The sequence below is a fragment of the Lactuca virosa genome, chromosome 4 (genome assembly GCF_052849685.1).
Source record: "Lactuca virosa cultivar CGN04683 chromosome 4, Lactuca_virosa_CGN04683_v6, whole genome shotgun sequence".
In the NCBI taxonomy this organism is placed as follows: domain Eukaryota; kingdom Viridiplantae; phylum Streptophyta; class Magnoliopsida; order Asterales; family Asteraceae; genus Lactuca; species Lactuca virosa.
Genome location: NC_136429.1, coordinates 46223993 through 46239763, shown reverse-complemented (window position 1 = coordinate 46239763; position 15771 = coordinate 46223993). Strand labels below are relative to the sequence as shown.

Sequence of the window (15771 nt, the reverse complement as noted above, 5' to 3'; positions counted from 1 at the left end):
ACTGTTCATTTTTGTATATACCGCTAGAATTAGGATTGAATTTACAAAATTAAAGTCAAAATAATAATAATAATAATAATAATTATTATTATTATTATTATTATTATTATTATTATTTCCAAAATGCAAAACTTTGAAATCTGAAACGTTATCCAAAATATCTTGTTTCGAACAAAATTTTTATTTTCTAAAGACGCAATAAGAAAAAGATGTCTTTTTATTAAAAAAACATTTTTGGTTTTGTTATTTTTTCTAAAAAAAATTGAGACATGGCTTATAGGTTTCTTAGAACACCAATTATTTGTATATGGTTGTATAGGATTTTTAGACCATCTCCAACCCTTGACACTATTTTTTTATATTATATCTATAATTATAGTGTAAACATTAAATTTTTCCAATCCATTACATTATATTTAACATTAAAAAAATATATTCTAGGTATATTGGCTTTTATTCAACACTATATTTAATGTTACATTAAAATTCAACATTATATATAATGTTAGGTATAATGTAAGATTGAAACATTATAATTTAATTTATAGTGTAAAAATGTCTTTTTAAGATTAAGAATACCCTTAAAAGCTTGTATTTTGGGGACTTTGGGTGTAAAAAGCTGGAGGGTAAAATAATAAATATAGTATTTTTTTTATTAAATTCATATAACATATTATTCAATGTACGTACGACAATCATTAGTTTTTATCATTTTATATGCAGGTTACACAATTATTACATATGATAATAAAATAATGAAATATTAAGTAAATTGTCAACTCTCTTTGCATGAGTCTTACATTTTGCTTGGTTTGGAAGTTGTGATGATAAGCTTTTATACTCGCATATAAATTAATGTTATTTAATTATTCCTATTAAAAAAACCATATATATATATATATATATATATATATATATATATATATATATATATATATATATATATAAAGATTCACTTGATATTTAAAAAAAAAATAGAATTTTTTTTATTACTACATAATCATATTTGAATAATCATATATATAATTTAATCAAAAGGGAATAGATATATTAATATATGAATCATATATGATTATTACAATTTTAGTTATTCATAAAAACATCTCAAGATCTCTATTGTTTTAAGAACATGATGTTCTTCAAGTCTTAAATGAAGGGATACATAGCCTATTTTGTATTTGGATATTCTAAAACTGATGTAGCTTGTTCCTAACTTATTGAACACTCATATGAATGTTTTAAATGTGTAAAACCATAACCAAACCTATTTCAAGTGTTTATTTTGACTATGGAATCCTCAATTTCATTCCATATTCCTAAATTGCTTTTTGGGCCAAAACAATCATAAGAGCAGAACTTCGTTATCATTCCTTCATGTTTATGTTCTAATATCATCACTAGAGTGTCAATCATGTTCATGAATGTCATTCACTTCTTAGATGTCAATATCCATGTATTTATCCATAGATTTCCCTAAAACCATCTTAAATCCATGTTTATACATGATTCTACCATCATGGATGAGTTTGAGCATCCCAATTGGATTTATTGTTATCAAACATCATCTGGGTCATTGAATCCATCTCAATTTCATATACAAATACAAGATCTACAAATTGAGGATTCTAGGGTTCATAAAGGTCTTTTTTATCCAAATCATCAAATCCATCAATGTGATGATTAGATTGAGATTAGAACCATCAAAACTACTCAAAGGCTGTTAGAAACCAAAACCATAATCAAATAATCAAACTAAAATCACGATGGGGGTCTTTGCCACATCATGAAATCGATTTCTAGGTTAAGAGGGTGAGAAATTATATCTTGTAAGCCTTTGTTCCTTCCATTAGAGAAGATGGTGAAGCCCTTTCATGTTTTTCTCCGCATGAGGAGAATATGTGCATCTTTATTTCCCAAAAATTTACTATTTAATCCCCAAGTTTGCTATTTTGCCAATTCCACCATAAATTCGTATTTTTGCATCTTTCTCAAATTAATTGGTATATTTAGTCCACTAACATCCATATTTATTTTTAAATTAAATTTTAGGATGTTACATTTTTATCTAATGGTTATGATCTCAGTTCTGTGATTATGTCATGTAACTTGATTATATGGTTAGTCATAACATATGTATGCGACTAATTTCTAATGTGAATATAGATAAATATACATATTAACATTTAAATCTAACCAAATTTACATTTATATCTTAAAAATTCATTTGAATTTTATTTATTCTTTCAAATTCATATGTAATACATATGCTAACAAATGGTACAATTTATAGAAATAATATGTTTAAAGACAAATGATGTATAAAAAACCAAAATTACCAATCATGATATATAATTTTAACCTATAAGCCATTAAACGTTTAATTTAATACTTGATATATTGAATGATGATTTGCATATGTTTATACACATGTATATAGCATATTTAATATATTAATATTGTAATCAATAAATATACTACAATAAATAAAAAGAGTAAATTACACTGATAGTCCCTGTGGTTTAAGGCAATTTGCATGTTTGGTCCATAACTTATTTTTTTAACTCGGACAGTCCTTATGGTATGTTTTTGTTGCGTATATTGTCTCTGCCTGACATAAAATGTCTATTTTGCCCTTAATGAATTCTTTATGTTTTTAAAGGGGTGTTTGGCTAAGCTTATGACTTTTCATAAGAACTTTTCAACTTATAGCTTATAACTTATAAGTTAATAAGTTAGGAGGGAGTTACTTATAGATTTTGACTTATTTCCGGTATGACACCTTGATAAGTTATTTCTATCCAAACATTCCTTTTAACTTATACCGGTGTGGAACTGGTAATAAGTTAAAAAAGAAGCTTAAATAAGCTTAGCCAAACACCCTCTAATTCTTTTTTATTATTCCAGTTATTTTATTAAATAAATTAAATTATTATCATATTGTTAGAAAATGATCCATCTGTAACGCCCGTGTTTCTGGCTAAGCATTAGTATGATGATGTAATAGTTAGGGTCAACAATTGTAACCTATTTTTAAGCAATAAAGAAGAATTATTTGAGTATTATGTGATTTATGTGATTTTATGTGCATTATATTTATTTTTAACGACGTAATAAAATAGTAATAAAAATAGGCGTTAAAAATAAACTAATAGATAGACCCAATATCTATAAATAAAGTTGAAATAGTCGTAACAATGATTTCGGGGATATAAGAAACGTTGAAATCCGAATTATAACGAAGAAGTTATGACATGTCGAAGTTTTGCGTCAAAACCGGCACGACACCGTTAATCATAAAAAGTGAATTTACGATAAAATACTTTTTAGCCTTAGCAATCTAAACGAAAGTCGTAGTATACGTTAAACCGAGAGCGTGCATAAAAAGAACGTCCAAATCTGACTTTGTACGAGGAAGTTATGTTTTTTCTAAAATTTAGCATAACAGTACACAGTCGAAAAAGAAGCTCGTATGCGAAAGATATGGACGAAACTTAGTCCCTACTCTTCGAGCGCGGCGAATTCGATACAGATTTGTAAATCTGTGATAGAATGAGAATTAGCCGATGGAGTCTAAATGAAAGTGTAAGTCCCGAATTCTCCTACGTATCAATCGGATTCACTTGATGGTGCGGAATCCCAATCAAGTGAATGAATTACGATGAAATATAGAATAAAAACACAAAATGTTAATCTTCAGTGCACACTATTATTGGATAGTCGGGTACATAAGATTTCTAATTACAATTCGTTTTCTCTATAGTTTTCTCCCAAAACGTGTTCTCTGCATATGGCAGCCCCTAGAATGTCCAACACCTCTATCTAGGTTAAATAACTCTATTTATACCTAGAACTAATAACAAAGCCCAAGCCCAAAACCCAAACAAGCCAACATTAAGCCTAACCAAAATCACATGTGATTTTGGTCCAAACAACACCAAAACATGGTGTTTTCGGTCCTAGACCGATAACTCTAATATCTTATGAAAAGCAAAGTATAAACCACAATTTATGACCTAACAATCCCCCCCTTGGTTTATAGCTTTCTTTTCTCAAAGAATAAACCATAATTTAGTCCTAACAATCTCCCCCTTGGTTTATTGCTTTCTTTTCTTTTCAGTCTTCCTTGATCTTTGGCTTTCAGCTCTAATCTTCAGTTTCTTCACAACTTCAAGATGAACATATGAATTTCTGCATGAATGACTTTATCTTGAACAGTTGGACTTTTCTTCAAAGATTTTGACTTGAACGCACATTGGGTGTAGGGCTTCTTGTAAAGATTCTTGAAAATCAGCACTTTCAGCTTTGAGAATCTTCCGAGAAAATAACATAGAGACTGGTTCTTCTGGATCACTTCAGTATGTTAATAGATAGCAGCAAATTGATTAAGAAGGCTTCAATGCAATCTATCACATAACTTCAAGTACAACTTCACCTTGCTTATGGGGTTGAAAGAATTTAATGTTGAAAAATAATCTTCACTTCCAGTTCCTTCGAATGAGTATTCTTTAATGATCACCATTGCGCATTGAAAAGTAATCATGACTAAAAAGTCCCTGTGGATCAAAGAATCATAAAGACCCTTCTCACCACAGTTGTTCAAGGACCCAGCCATGGCTCAGAAGGAGACTATTCGCAGTATCTGTGTGAACACGGAGGAACGCACTGCGATTTGTTGAGTATCGGAGAACTACTCATGGCTAGTTTTGATGTTATCCCATGTATATCCTAGATCAAAGATCTCAATACAGTTTTTCAAGTTAAACAAGTTAACTTGGCCCTTGGCGAGACGTTTAGCGATATCTGTTTCCCTGTTGGGTGAATCGCCCTGGTGTCGTGACAGTTCTTAGGTAAAGAAAGCTGACAAGATCAATTTGACAATTTGTACAGTTTCAGACCTTCAATTCCTTAAATACGACAATTCTTAAAAAGAAACTGCCTAACTGACATTTTGTACAGTGTCACACCAGGTATGAACCAATATCCGTCAATTCATGGGTGAAAATATCTAGAACATTAAAATGTTCACCGTCAATTCAGAAATGGATGGATTTCAGATTTTGGGTTTCACTTAGAATCATGGTGATAATGACTTCCAAGATCATAAACATAGAATTTTTGGTAACCGTCAGCCGAGTTGTTTTATACTCGAACCTCAAGGGGTACCGGTACGTGGAAGTTATTTAATGGAGAAAATTTAGATATGGGTGAAGAATGGTTGGGTGTTTCACATTAGTCATGGTGAAAATGATTTTTGATCATTAACATTTGATGCAAAGACTCCTATTACGACTGGTATATGTCTCAATATGGAAGAGTCTATCACTCTCATTTGAATCCTCCATCAATTTCTTTCCAAGTTTCTTCTCCTTGCTCAGAAAATTTCGATACAATCTCCTTGAGTCTCTTCTTCTTAAGAATTCATATTTCAAGACAAAAGAAATTTTGAGATAAAAACAAAAGTAAAAATAAACTTATCACACAATAAAAATAACTAAGAAATAAAAATAAATTGAAAAATACACTCAAAATAAAAATAAAATATTTTTGGATTTTGATTTTTCTGAAAAAATAAAAACAGAAATATACTTTTGGATTTTGATTTTTCTGAAAAAGGAAATAAAACTGATATAAACATATTTTTGTATATTTTTAAATTTTATGATTTTTTTTATTTTTTTTTAATTCCCCCCCCCCCCCTAAATTTGTGCATATAAGACAATATGAACAAAGATAAGAAGATTAGAAATAAAATGCAAAATATACAAAACAAGAACTTTTGGGATCAAAGTTGTCAGACAATTTAACTTGCCCTGTATCACTAAATCTCATATCACTTCCCAAGAGTATTAAAGAAAAACATATTTTTGTATTTTTGATTTTTTTAATTTTTTTTTATTTTGATTTCTCCCCCTTAATTTGGGCATGGGGAAGAAAGAAAATAAAATAAATGCACAAATTTAAAAAATTGTCTTCAAAACGAAACATTTGAATAAAACTCAGGAGTATCGAAAGAATTCAAACCGTAAGTCGGCAATTGAAGATGCATCCAGATGACTTGATAACAACAAGCAAATGCAGTAACGTATTCATCCTTAGTTGTGTTTCAATTTTGGAACGAAGTAAGCAAACTCAAAATTCAACACGCCGTTAAGCACGATCCCCAGTTGTGATCCTTTCTTTCTTCCTTCCCGCAAAGGATACATGCTCTCAATCAAAGTTCTGAATGTAATGTAGTTGAGAGATGTCTCATATCATGTTCCTGGAACACCCACTATCAACAAACCGAAGTCGGATGATATTCTTCCATAGCTGCTCCAGCACAGAATGCGGGATTAGTTGGTCTTTGGGACCCAGTCCATTTTGAAGCTGGGTTGACCTTTATCATCTACACACGGTACTCTCTCCCATGACATATCCTGTTTGTCACACACAGAAGATAAATAAAAGTTAGAATCATTAGATGATTTGGGAGTGTGAACCTTTGTTACCCATCTGTAGTTGGGTTTAACTCACTTCTTGTTTGATCGGATGGATGCCTCAACACTCGTTTTAGAACTTGAAACCGACCGCCTAGACGACTTTGACCTAACCGATCTTTGTTGAACAGAACAATCTTGTAACGCCCGTGTTTCTAAACTAGGCACTAATGATGATGTAATAGTCTAGGTCAACCTTTGTAACTTGGTTTGAAATAATAAGATGTATTATTTGAATATTATGTGTTTTATGCTTAATTATTATAATTTAATGAATTAAGAATAAAAATAAGCGGCGAAAATAAATATTAGATAAAGCCAATATCTATGAAGGAAGTTGTAGTGGTTGTGACAAGGATTCCGGATATATAAAGAATGTCGAAATCCGAGTTATAACGAAGAAGTTATGATCTGTCGAAGTTTCGCGACAAAACCGGTACGCCACTGCGTGACGTAAATAGTGAATTTACGATAAAACGATTTTTAGCCTTAGTAATCTAAATGAAATTCGCAGTGTTCGTTAAACCGAAAGCGTACATAAAAAGAACGCCCAAATCTGACTTCGTATGAGGAAGTTATGATTTTTCTAAGATTCAAACTTAGCAGTAGACAGCTAAAAACTCGAATTTTAGATCGAGTGATTTTTAGCTGACACAACCTAAACGAGAAGCGAAGGTCTCGTCAATAGTAGTACAACGGTAAAAAGACAGACGAAAACGGACGTCGGATGAAAAAGTTATGAATTTTTAACGGATTTTCCTGTCCCGGTCTGTTAAAAATAATAATATTAAAAATAAAGTCAAAATTAGCCGACGGAGCCTAAACGAAAGTTGTAGAGCATAATTTTACCTACGTGTGCATATAAAGAACGTCGAAAACGGAGCTCGTATGCGAAAGTTATGGATTTTAGAAGTTTGAGACACAAAATTCGAAAAAAATGCTAAAACAGATGAATTTCGCATGGCTCAAGTTCGGCCACGTCACCTCGCCTGCGGAGCTGTCCCGTGTCCGATGCCAATGACTCATCCGAAACAGCAGTCGACATGTGTCGCAACCCCTCGCACCCGAAGGCGCGGCCCAATCCAAGACCGCCACCTGCCCTCGCCTCGCATCCGACGCCGGGTCTCGCATCTGTTACCGCGTGTCCTCTTCTCGGCCGTTGATCATCGGTCTCGCATACTATATAAGGGAGGGTGCGAACCCTCCCAGATTTTGTTGGAATTTTGCATACTTTTTCACTCTAAAGCCTATTTTAAGCCAATTTCAATCCCCCGAAGCCCCGAGATCATACCCAACACCCGAAACACGTTCCGAAGTGCCCAAGAAATTTATCTTTTCGGTTTGAAGCTCAACCTTCGTAAGGCCCGGTTTTATCGGAAAAGATTATTTTAAGAGACGAGGTGCTGCCCGATTATCATTAAATAAAGTGAGTGTATAGTCACTTTCATCTTACACATAGATATGAAGTATTTTCTATAAAATACGTGCTATGTGTAATTATATTGTTTGTTTATTTGAAATGAGTGTTGAATAGATATTTTATACAAGTTTTAAACTGTATATTTATTTTTATCTACAAATATGTTGGGTAAAACATGGGTAGATGAAATAGTTGATGTGTGTTAAAATGATGAGAGGCCTCGATGTTGTTGTTGTTGTTGTTATTGTAGTCATCTAGCGGAGTATAGATGACGACCACGGACCTTTCTAGACAGTCCAGTGGAACGCTAGCAGGTTCGCAACATGTAGGTGTTGGTGAACTATATGTTCGTTGGTGTACTCCATCCCCCTCATGGTTGCCTTATTTGACATAAATTGTTGAGGAATCCCTAAAGCAGTGTTGTCACCCCGATGAAAATCCTTAGACTAGGTCCCTTATGATAGGTGTTTAGGGACGTAAAGTGAGAATAACGGGAATGGGTAATCAGGGTTATTGTTGTTTGATGAAATTAATAAATTTATTATTGGTTGATGAAATTAATAAAGTTATTATTATTTATGGGTTGAAAACCCTATATGCTCACCAGGCTCCCAAGCCTGACTCACTCAGCTTTTTATATTGCAGGTAGTGGACCCCGAGCATAGTCGGATGATGATTAGAGATTTTTGGATTATAGGCCAGTAGTTGTAAATAACGTTTGTAAGGCTTATAATGTATTGATTATGCTTTTGATTTGTATCGGAACATGACATCCCGAGGTTTTGATATAAAATGAAAATATATATTTCTTTAAGAAATGTTTTGATAAAATTTTATCATGTTTTGTTTTGGGGACAAATTCCGCAACATCTTTTAAAAAGATTACTCTGATTTTATTTTAAAAGCATAAATTAAATCGGTATTTTCTAGCCGAGAAATTTGGGGATGTCACAGTTGGTATCAGAGCATTAGTTTAAACGAACTAGGAATTTGTAGGATTTCTAGACTTAAACTTAGAATACTAAGTGATTATCGTGAGATGAGTGTCTACCATATTTTAGACACAAGCACTAGTATATTTTAGGAAAGATGCCTAAAATGTTTTTATGTGCTAAATGCTATATGTTTGCCATATATGCCATTATTTGTTCGGATCTATGGTCTGTTGCCGACCGGATCTGAAAACCTTATGTGTTCAGGATTCTAAGCGTACGACTACGATATTAGAACTAGCATGTAAACGTTTCGGAGTGATAAGGAGAATTTAAATATCTATCGTGAATAAAGATCTAAATTCGCCTTATTTGGTATATAGATTATAATGGCAAGAACTCGAAGTGGAGCTGGAAATGCAAACAGAAACCAACAACCTCAACCCCAAGTGATGGAAGAGGTACCTATAGCAGGAGCTGCACCAGAACCCATCACCATGGTTGGAGTACAAGCCATGATTCAGGCTATGATGGCTGAACAAAGGGAAGAAATGAGGCAACTATTGCTGAACAACAGGAATGAACCTTCAATGCCTGTTGAACAACCTGAATTAAATGACGATCAATCAGAGGAAGGAAATTACAGTGGATCTGTTGGTCAAATTGAACCACTTGTGGTTAGGAGGAATAACCAAGAGGATGGAGTGGAGAGAAATGGATGCAAGTACAAAGACTTTATGACTTGCAAGCCATCAACTTTCACTAGAAAAGAAGATCTCGTCAGAGTAATGGATTGGATCTCGGAAATGGAATTGGCTTTAATGACATGTGGTTGCCAGGGCAAGTTACAAACCATATTTGTAGTGCGTCAGTTCAGAAGTGGCGTTGTTCGCTGGTGGAACACTCTGGGGAAAACCCTAAGCCCTAATGAGCCACTGCAACTGACTTGGGCAGAGTTCTTGGTGAAATTCAAGCGCAAGTACTGTTCGGCCCAAAATCTGCTTGAACTAGAGAACCAATTTCTGACACTGAAGAAGGGAAGTATGACCATTGATGAATACACCAATAACTTCACAGACAAAATGGAGTTTGCTTTGCGTATTGTCCCAGACGAGCTGACAAAAATTGACAGGTACGCAAAGGGACTTCCATGGGAGTATGCGGTGCCAGTGCGTCAGGCACTTACTTTGGAGGCAGCTATCTGGGCTGCTAAGTCTGTTGAAGATATGATTAAGGGGAGAGCCGCCAGCAAGGTTGAAGTTGGCGAAAAGAGAAAGTTTGAAGGAACTTCAGGTTCCAACAAGAATAGCAGGTTCTCGAAGTCTGGTTCGAGAAAATTCGAAATAGGAGCCGAAGCCAAGTGGTGTGACAAGTGTAAGAAGAAACATGCTGGGAAATGTAGCGAGGAAGTCATTTGTTACAAATGTGGAAAGCCTGGGCATTATGCCAATGAATGCACCTTCAATAAGAAAGTCTGTTATGGGTGCAATGAAGAGGGGCACATTTTGAAGGATTGCCCGAAGAAGAAGGATGCAGCAAAGCCCAATCTCCCACCAAAGCCAAAAGCCAGAGCTTTCCAAATGACATTGGAAGCTGCAAAGGATGCAACGGATGTCGCTTCAGGTACCTTTCTTGTAAATGGATTGTCTGCCAATTTATTGTTTGATTCCGGAGTGAATTACTCCTTTATATCACATAAATTTGGTGAAAGACTAGCATTGCCTATAGAAAAGCTAGATGATGCCCTAATTGTAGAAGTTGCTAGTGGCAAATACATACCTGTTAGCGATTGTATTAGGAATATCGTCATCGACCTGAATGGAAACGAATTCCAAGAAAAGCTGTTACCCATCGAGTTAAATGGTTTCGACATCGTTCTGGGGATGGATTGGCTTAGCGCCAATGATGCCGAAATACTGTGCAAGAAAAAGATAGTAAGGGTAAACCCGCTTGGAAAAGAGTCGTTTATGGTATACAGAGATAAGCGCATAGTAAATTCTGGAATCATTTCCCTAATGAAAGCCAGAAAATGTTTATCTAAAGGATACATTTCATACTTGGCATTCGTGATCGATGCTAAAAAGGAGAAAAATGATATGCAAAGTATACCAGTGGTGTGTGACTAACCGAAAGTTTTTCCTGAGAATCTTCCTGGATTGCCTCCTGATAGACAAGTGGAGTTTAGAATAGACTTGTTACCAGGAACAACACCAATAGCAAAAGCCCCATATCAATTAGCCTTTTCCCTTTCCGATTCTCAACGCCTTTGTCGTCAAGATCTTCCCAAACCATTTCTTCTAAGTAAGCACTTGAACATTTTTCCGAATTCATGTCCCATTTTTTGTGGGGTTCAGATTTATAAGAATCAGAAAAACGCGATTGAAATCTAATGTTGGAGTGAATAAACACAAGTTTATCTGCTCTCTTGCAATTTAAACAATTATGTTTGACATTATAGATATAGGAGTATGTACTCCAATTTCTATGCACCGAAGAGCTACTAATCGGTTGCGAGAGTACTTTATTTGTTACTTCTGTCATTTCTGGAGTCTCCGATCCATATGTAGCCCATCAATCAGTTATGTCCATTAACATGACATTTGATTGCGTTGCGGCCCTAGAATAAATTCATTTCTTCATATGAAATGTTGCTAATTTTCCTGCAACATCTTATCTTCTTCTTCATTTTCCATATTTCTATGAAATGTTTCCATAACACCAAGTATAATTTCTTTTTCTTGGTTAGGAGCTTTTCTTTCCATGCCACCGGGAGCCAATTTTTCTAGATAGTGTTTATCATAAAATTTTGGACTTAAAGCACACCCCAAGCAATGAAGTGGGATTGTCATTTTCTCCCACCTAGCCACAAAAATCTTTTCAACTTCAAGGTAGTAGTTGATGGAAATATAGAGTGTTCAAGATCGAGTTTAAAGCATAAAACTTTTGATTTTGCAACGGAAGACTTTGATTAAACTCGAACAACATAAAATCCACAACAAGATCACAATACATGTACACACAAGAATTTTATATAAAACCATATTGGAATTTAAGGGTTACAATCTTTGAAGCCTTTGGATCATCTTGGGAGGTTGAACGTTGGTGAAGATGATAAGAACCCAAACTAGAGTTCCTCTAGAAGTATCCACCACAAGCTTACAACACCTTTATAGATGCTAGTCCATCCTCAAAACGCAAAGTTGGAAGTTCAAGTTGTTCTCTAAAACAAGAACTTTATAAAACACCAAGAACACACACACAGAGTGTGTGTTTTCTTTCTTCCAAAACCAAGAATGAGAAGAGAAGAAGGAAGTTGATGTTTCATGTTTTGGTTTTATTCATAAGCATATCTTGCTTAACATTAAACAAGATATATATGAAGGGGAAAAATCAAGATGATCTTCATGCAAGATGAAGATCACTAAGAACACACATCAAGTGTATGTGTTCTTTCTTCCAAAACAGGAAGCAAGAGAGATAGGGGAGAGTTTTTTTGCTAGTTGTTTGCACTCTTGCATTTAATCTTCCAACCACGTCTTCATGATTTTAAAAGCAATCAACCAAATGAGAGCTAGACATGCAACCAACAAAAAAATGAGCTAGACTTGCATATTTCTCTTTAAACCCTTCCGGATTGTATTTGTTAAACTCATCCATTTTAACTTTTTTAACTTTTATTATTATTATCCCTCCTTTTAAATTATAATAATATTTGATCAATTATATATTTAGAATTTATAATTTGCATTTTATATTATAAATCATATTCAATAATATTTATAATATTTTCGCATCTTTTATTTGAACGTTTCCAAATAATATTTTCAAGGAATATTAATATTCAAGAGTTGAATTTTTATTAATATTAATTTAGTGTCTAACTTGTTATTGATGTGACCATATATGATAATATGTTATTGACAATATTATTTTATGATCATTCTTGAGTATATGGAACCAACAATAACTTGAATATTTATTTCCCTCATAACATCTTTGATTTCACCTAGAATGTTGTTCATTCCTTCGTAGATTTCTCCCATTTTAGTACGTTCACCATCACAAAATTTGCTTAACAAAAAATTGGGTTTGAAATAGCCAAAATATTCTCAACCACTTCATAAAACTCGTCATCTTTAATCGTATCGACGACTTTTGCCCCCAACCAATCGAGTGTTTTCGTCCCCACTCTAGACTACCCATTCGAGATGATTGAGACTCCTTGTGTACACCATGTGTCTCTAACCGGTGTTAGCTCCTTCTCAACATTTCTAACACATTCATCAAGTAAGACGATTCTCGTTTTTTCACGCGAAAGGGGTTTGTAGCCATACGGGGCTTTCTTGATGGCGTTAACCGTTTCAAGAAATTGTGGGTTGCATAACACGTTGGAAGGAACCATGTTTGCATACAACCCTAGAATGGTCTTCAAATCCACCGCATTTCTCTCTAGTATGCCAAAAGTTTCTTTAATGTGCCTATTTTGTAATGCATCTTTGGAGAGTACTGAATTTTTTAAAGTTTTGACACTCCACAACTTTCTACTTCTTTAACCTTCTTCGATAGGTTGTTCAACTTGTCTCGATCTCTAACCATGACTAAACATCTTTTAACCTCGACTTTTCCCCTACATCGGGCCAAAAGATGGACATCAATTCTAGTGTAAGAGCTCGTGAACATGCCTCTACAGAGATTGCAAATCCATTTTTTAGCACCTCCTTCGTTCTTGTTTCCTGTGCCAACAAAGGTTACTTCATCAAGGAGTGGCTTAGTAGAATCTTTCTCTTCGGTTGGTTCTTCAGCTTGACTTCCTATTGATAATGTTGTGTTCTGTACCTCATCATCAAGGTCAATGTAACTTTGTGTGTCACTCACTATGGTCTCACTGTCATCTCCCAGAGTATTGCTATTCTTGCCAAATGCCATTTCGGAATTTGAAGATTAAATGACTGATTTTAAGGAATAGAAATAAAAAGGATGATGATGAAATTCGAAATGCTTAACAAGATATTCATACATGGTCATGGCTTGAGAGTGAAAATGGAAGATGCAACTATGGTGCCACATCATATCATGATATCATCATCCATCTTCTACCTATGAAAGGCTACTTGATCAAATTCAACAACCAAAAATCGATGTCACGACATACAACTTACTATAACTACAAACATAAAACTTCAAATTAAAGCAATCTTCAGTTTACAAAAGTACAAATATGAGTCACAACTCACAAGTATTTAAAAACCAAACAAAAATATATAATATGAACATACGTTTTCAACAATTCCAAAATCCACTTCCAAAACCACCAACAATCAAGAGATGCTACTTCCCCTTCTTTGAACCGGTTTATAAAGTACAACATTCACGTATTTTGACCGAAAACGATGAGAGAACCCAAGTGCCACAACTGACCGAGGTGCCTCTCTGTTCTCAATGTAAAGATGATTCAGCACCACATGTTGTGGGTCGGGCAGTCGGGCAGCCGGGTCGCCGTTTTTCGGGTAGCTATAGCTTAGGACTGTGTGTTGTAGGTGTTGTGGGACTATGGGTGGGTCCCGCCCATCATCTTCGGTTGCAGTGTAAATGTTGTTGTAACTTGCATCCGGTGATGTTGGGACTTCAAATCCAGCCACCACAGGTGTTTCCTGTGATATGATTGTGTACACTTGTCGACTTGCTATTGGTTTTGATATATAATTATAAAAAAAATAAGAATTAAAAAGGGTTTGGAAAACTTACCTGATCTTGACAATGAGAATTGTTCATATTGACGCGAAAAATGGATTAAATTCTAGTAGAGGTCCAAATCATCACCGAATAGTTTATCCTGAAAGAAGATATACTGATAAATTACTGAGATTCAACCCTACTTTATGATAGGGGACTAAAACATATCAGAAATTTGAGGTTATTAATCATCCAATTCCCTAAAAATATGACAATGTCAGAAACAAAGTTGGGTTTCTAGAACAATGAAATTACATCTTCTATTAAAATAGGGCCAAGATGTTCGATGTGCTTAAATGAATTTGTGATTTTATCAAGATATGGTTGTGAATGGCCTCCAGGAGAAACACAGAGATTGCACATGTATAATCATAGGAAAACTACCCAACTACATATTAGCTTCTAAAAAATTACTCAATTGTTAATACAAAAATAAGAATTGAAACTCGCTTTTTAGGGTTAAAATAGAACCAAACTTCAAATGAATGATACAAATCCTATTCCAGAAAATTGCTGTTCCTAAGCATCTAGGATGAATTCAAGAAAAAAAAATATTCGGTTCGGACTTCTCAACAAAATCGGGACTCCAATTTTGGGACGTGCAACCCTAATCGATCGAATCTGTTATATGCATCTATGCCGATTAAATATTCTCAAATTTCAGAAACTTCATGTTGTATACAAGATCTAAGAAACATAGAGAATTGGTATTAATTCTCAATTCGCATAATTCGAAACGAGATCAAATCAAAAAAAAAAAATCACAGAAGAACAAAACGAGGTAAATATATGGACGAACCTGTTGGATCAAATATCAATGAGTGCTTGATTAGGCTTCAAACTTATAATCCTTCACGGTCGTGGAATTTCACTTGCGCAATCAAGAAATTTCTTAACAAAAACCGGAAACCTAAAAATCGCAAGAAAATGAAGGCGTTGAGCAGAAAATGCGACACTGAGCGAAAAGAGGGAAACCCGAGCGGCCGAGATGAAAAGAGGTTGACTTTTAAATGGACCGAGTTTTAATCCGAATTTGAAATGGGCCTCCTTGAGATCCACAGTTCGTGACCTATTTCTTTTTAGGTCGTTTGATTTGGTATATTACGAAACATGAGACGCATAATTATTTAAGATTGGTCTTGTTTATCGAGTAAAATGTTAATTTTTGGATTATATAAGCATAATCTATTGACTATCATTATGTTGATTG

General features: G+C 34.3%; 1 protein-coding gene across 1 annotated transcript; it reads right to left on the bottom strand.

The window, feature by feature from the left end:
- Nucleotides 1-13989: 13989 nt before the first annotated feature.
- Nucleotides 13990-15498, bottom strand: LOC145103974 (5'-AMP-activated protein kinase beta-2 subunit protein). The gene is made up of 3 exons (XM_079041255.1): nucleotides 15361-15498; nucleotides 14574-14661; nucleotides 13990-14479 (listed from the first exon to the last, which is right to left on the bottom strand). The coding sequence occupies exons 2-3, from the start codon at nucleotides 14598-14600 to the stop codon at nucleotides 14147-14149; spliced, it is 360 nt and encodes a 119-aa protein (XP_078897381.1). The 5' UTR covers nucleotides 14601-14661; nucleotides 15361-15498; the 3' UTR covers nucleotides 13990-14146.
- Between the last annotated feature and the right edge of the window lie 273 nt (nucleotides 15499-15771).